Here is a 5,000-nt window from a genome sequence, read left to right as displayed (position 1 = left end):
GTGTACATGAGTGTGTACTAAGTGTGTACATGAGTGTGTAATAAGTGTGTACATGAGTGTGTAATAAGTGTGTACATGTACATGAGTGTGTAATAAGTGTGTACATGTACATGAGTGTGTACTAAGTGTGTACATGAGTGTGTACTAAGTGTGTACATGAGTGTGTAATAAGTGTGTACATGAGTGTGTACTAAGTGTGTACATGTACATGAGTGTGTAATAAGTGTGTACATGTACATGAGTGTGTACTAAGTGTGTACATGAGTGTGTACTAAGTGTGTACATGTACATGAGTGTGTAATAAGTGTGTACATGTACATGAGTGTGTACTAAGTGTGTACATGAGTGTGTACTAAGTGTGTACATGAGTGTGTAATAAGTGTGTACATGAGTGTGTAATAAGTGTGTACATGAGTGTGTACTAAGTGTGTACATGAGTGTGTAATAAAACCTCACCTCCTGCAGCACCGCACAGCTCAGAGCTGCTTCCCACTGTTTATTACCATCCCGATCACTCTTTACACGTTTAGGAGCCATTCTGTCACCACAGACACAACGCTTTACATAAACTCTGTTACCGGTCACTTATTCACGTGGAAACTGCACGGCTGAACTGGTAACCATAGCAACCAAACAACCCGCTGCGTAGCAACGTCACTTCTCATCGCCGGAAGTAGAATTATAAACATTCAGAAATCAGCACAGCGTCTTTTTGTAGATAATTGTGTAACACGAGCCCCACATCGTGTGTGTGTGTGTGTGTGTGTGTGTGTGTGTGTGTGTGTGTGTGTGTGTGTGTGTGTGTGTGTGTGTGTGTGTGTGTGTGTGTGTGTGTGTGTGTTTGTGTGTGTGTGTGTGTGTGTGTGTGTGTGTGTCTGTGTGTGTGTGTGTGTGTGGGTTAAATACACTGAATTAAAAGGTTAAAAGTTTAAAAATAAAACAGAAGTTAAAAGAAGTTAAGCTTAATTCATATTCCGTGAGCTAACATTTTTTTCATAGTTTTTATGCTTAATTCTTTAATCTCCATTTTATTAAGTATTAAATAGTTTGAGCCCGACCTTGTTGGCGCATGCGCACAAATATATTATACGCGTCATCATTGTGCGACCATAAGAGTCAATATGGCGAGCGGGAAGAAGAGTGCACTTCTGTCTTCTCTAGCTGCTTATGGGGACGATTCGGAGCCGGACTCAGAGCCGGAGTCTGAGGGACAAGGTGTGTGTGTGTGTGTGTGTGTGTGTGTGTGTGTGTGTGTGTGTGTGTGTGTGTGTGTGTGTGTGTGTGTGTGTCTGTGTGTGTGTGTGTGTCTGTGTGTGTGTGTGTGTGTGTGTGTGTGTGTGTGTGTGTGTGTGTGTCTCTCTGTGTGTGTGTGTCTCTGTGTGTGTCTCTCTCTCTGTGTGTGTGTGTGTGTGTGTGTCTCTCTCTCTGTGTGTGTGTGTCTCTGTGTGTGTGTGTGTGTGTGTGTGTGTGTGTGTGTGTGTGTGTCTCTCTCTGTGTGTGTGTGTCTCTGTGTGTGTCTCTGTGTGTGTGTGTGTGTGTCTCTCTCTGTGTGTGTCTCTCTCTGTGTGTGTCTCTCTCTGTGTGTGTCTCTGTGTGTGTGTCTCTGTGTGTGTCTCTCTGTGTGTGTGTGTGTGTGTACGCCTCAGTATAAAGTGTGTGTGTGTGTGTGTGTCTGTGTGTGTGTGTGTGTGTGTGTGTGTGTGTGTGTACGCCTCAGTATAAAGTGTGTGTGTATATTAACACCTCAGTAAACACACAAACACAGCAGTGTTTTAACACCGTGTTTAAGGCTCAGTGTCATATGAGCTCTCAATAAACTGTAATAACACTTTAATTCACATCTGTTCACTTCTGTTACATTAAGTTATATTTAATCATCACACTGTTGTGTAACGGGATCAGACTGTTTGTGTACAGAGTTGTGTAACGAGATCAGACTGTTTGTGTACAGAGTTGTGTAACGGGATCAGACTGTTTGTGTACAGAGTTGTGTAACGGGATCAGACTGTTTGTGTACAGAGTTGTGTAACGAGATCAGACTGTTTGTGTACAGAGTTGTGTAACGGGATCAGACTGTTTGTGTACAGAGTTGTGTAACGGGATCAGACTGTTTGTGTACAGAGTTGTGTAACGAGATCAGACTGTTTGTGTACAGAGTTGTGTAACGGGATCAGACTGTTTGTGTACAGAGTTGTGTAACGGGATCAGACTGTTTGTGTACAGAGTTGTGTAACGGGATCAGACTGTTTGTGTACAGAGTTGTGTAACGAGATCAGACTGTTTGTGTACAGAGTTGTGTAACGAGATCAGACTGTTTGTGTACCCGTACAGAGGCTCATGGGAGTTTGGTGTCAGCCAGTTACGGGGACGATGATGTGGGTCGAGCTGAAGATGGAGAAGAGAAAGACTCCGGGAACGAAGAGAGTGACGACAACGAGGGAAACTCGGTCTGTGCATACTGTGTGTGTGTGTGTGTGTGTGTGTGTGTGTGTGTGTGTGTGTTTAGACTAATGACTAATCCCTTAAAGGTGAGGTCTCTGTTGTTTGAACGCCAATGTTGACATATAAAATCACCAAAACAAACACGCCCCCAACCCAAACGGGTCCCACCCCTGTATCGATAGCTCCGCCCACACATACATACGTAACCCGGGCGACTAACAGAAAGAAACGTGTCTTTATCATAGCTGAAGGGAAGAACGATACGATTGTAGATAAACAAACAAGCAAAAATGCCACACAAGCATAATGATGTAAAGGACAAAGGCATATATTAGTTCTGTGTAACAAAGCAAAACCAACGTTACTCACCTATCGAGAAGGAAAAAAGCGCCTCGGCGTCTTAAGTAAAGTCGGCCACATATTCACAGGTCGGAGTTTCCCGAGTCGATAACTCCTGAGCTAAACGCTGTCACTTCTCTCCAGCGCTGGAAAGCTGATCCTATATTAACACGTCCTACTTCTTGTCCTTATCGTAAGTCTTTCTTCTCTTTCTTTCTTTGTTTTTATCCTCCCTGTCGATGTTAAAACCGCTTTCTGCTAATGTCACACATGCGCACTGAACCCACTCTCTCCGCCCATATTGACAAGCCCCGCCCCTTTCTGCTCATTGGCTACACGTTTGTTTTGTTTTTGTTTTGTTTGTTGTCCCGACTTTTCTTAAACAACAGAGACCCCACCTTTAAATACTCACTACAAAGGATGTGTTGATAAAATCCCAGTATATTATTGTATGGATTAAACACCTGCATAATAAACACTAAACTACTGACTTACAGGAACCTTAACACTGATCCTGAGGAGTTTAACACAGCAGATGTTCAGGATTGTGACATTAATGAAAACTCTCCTTAGATCAGGGGTGTCAAACTCGGGTGTAATTATATTTGTCCCGTGAGATCATATCACGTGTGCATTACAGCTGACTAGCTGCATGCTACGCTAATACTACAAATCCCAGAATGCCTTGCCAATGTATTGACGCGTAGTCACGAACACCAAGCGGCCCTCATTCTCTGTTGGCAGTCGTTAACAACCCTGTTACAGTCACATGGGGCAAGTTAATTCACCCTCCACAAAAATGTCCAAAGGACAGATGGACAATAGGAGCTTACAGGACAGGAGGGAGACAGATTATCTGTTCACGTATATAAAGGACAGACCTGTTTGTGTTGTGTGCTAACGGAGCTAACGTGTCTGTAACGACAGTATAGAACATAAGAAGACGATATGACACGAAACATTATGAGAAGTTTAAGGACCTGGATGTAAAGCAGAAGCTCCAGAAGGTGGAGGAGATGAAAAAAAGTCTGGTTTCCCATCAGACTATGTTCATGAAAGCTAAATAAAAAGTGAAGCTGCTGTAAAGGCTGTAAAGCTTTATTGTGGCAGCAGAAACAGCAAAATCTGCCCTTTAATGTGGGAGAGTTTGTCAAAAAGTGTAGGGTCAAAGTTTGTGACATGAACATCACTGATGTGGCTTTTATTTTGTCTTTTATTTTGGCCCGTGACTTTATCTCAGTTTTATATTTTGGCCCATGACTATCTCAGCTTTATATTTTGGCCCGTGACTTTATCTCAGCTTTATATTTTGGCCCATGACTATCTCAGCTTTATATTTTGGCCCATGACTATCTCAGCTTTATATTTTGGCCCATGACTATCTCAGCTTTATATTTTGGCCCATGACTATCTCATTTTTATATTTTGGCCCATGACTATCTCAGCTTTATATTTTGGCCCACTGTGAGTGTGAGTTTGACTCCCCTGGTGTAGATGAACTGATTTTTAGATTCTTCTGTAATGTAATGACTCCAGCAGCAGGTGGCGCTGTTGTGTGTCGTACAGAGTTTAGTGGACACTGATCACACACTGCCGCTACACTGTGCACCTTTATATCCTCTATAATTCTAATAATCTGCTTATTAAGAGAGAATATAAAACATTAAATAATATACTGGGTTAATTTGCATATTAATTAAATACATCTTAAAGTTTCACAGACTGATGGTTGATTTGAAGTTAAATTATTATTTCATCACGTTCTCACGTGTGTGTGTGTGTGTGTGTGTGTGTGTGTGTGTGTGTGTGTGTGTGTGTGTAGGAGGTGGACGATTCGGACTCGGCTGAACCTCATGATGAATCAAAGGTATAGAATAGAGAAGCTTCAAAGTCTCCTTATAATAACTGTCTGTCTGTCTGTCTGTCTGTCTGTCTCTCTCTTTGTGTCTGTCTGTTCTGTGTCTCTCTCTTTCTGTCTGTCTGTCTGTCTGTCTGTCTCTTTGTGTCTGTCTGTTCTGTGTCTCTCTCTTTTTGTGTCTGTCTGTCTCTTTGTGTCTGTCTGTCTGTCTATCTCTTTGTCTTTCTTTCTGTCTTTCTCTCTCTCTTTGTGTCTGTCTGTCTGTTGGTTGTGTAACTCCTCACTTTTACAGATAAATTAAAAATTCATTTTTAAACAGAAGTAGAATACTAAGAGATGGTGTAGCTCTGTGATGGTGTAG

General features: G+C 42.1%; 2 protein-coding genes across 5 annotated transcripts in view; one reads left to right on the top strand and one right to left on the bottom strand.

The window, feature by feature from the left end:
* LOC125138549 (sperm-associated antigen 17-like) overlaps positions 1 to 823 on the bottom strand; it is a 6,584-nt gene extending 5,761 nt beyond the window's left edge. The window contains exon 1 of one of the 3 annotated variants that reach the window (XM_047800242.1): positions 457 to 823. In XM_047800242.1, the coding sequence (XP_047656198.1) occupies positions 457 to 537 (81 nt within the window). In that variant the 5' untranslated portion in view covers positions 538 to 823. The remainder of the gene's footprint in view (positions 1 to 456) is intronic. The other 2 variants (XM_047800240.1, XM_047800239.1) reach the window with 2 other exon arrangements.
* Positions 824 to 1,057: 234 nt separating this feature from the next.
* LOC113648141 (SAP30 binding protein) overlaps positions 1,058 to 5,000 on the top strand; it is a 22,951-nt gene continuing 19,008 nt past the window's right edge. For both annotated transcript variants that reach the window (XM_047800238.1, XM_047800236.1), the window contains exons 1-3: positions 1,058 to 1,215; positions 2,332 to 2,447; positions 4,604 to 4,648. In XM_047800238.1, the coding sequence (XP_047656194.1) occupies positions 1,122 to 1,215; positions 2,332 to 2,447; positions 4,604 to 4,648 (255 nt within the window). In that variant the 5' untranslated portion in view covers positions 1,058 to 1,121. The remainder of the gene's footprint in view (positions 1,216 to 2,331; positions 2,448 to 4,603; positions 4,649 to 5,000) is intronic.

The sequence above is a fragment of the Tachysurus fulvidraco genome, chromosome 14 (genome assembly GCF_022655615.1).
Source record: "Tachysurus fulvidraco isolate hzauxx_2018 chromosome 14, HZAU_PFXX_2.0, whole genome shotgun sequence".
Classification (NCBI taxonomy): Eukaryota; Metazoa; Chordata; class Actinopteri; order Siluriformes; family Bagridae; genus Tachysurus; species Tachysurus fulvidraco.
The sequence above is the reverse complement of the archived record's forward strand: the minus strand, read 5'-3'. Positions and strand labels throughout refer to the sequence as shown.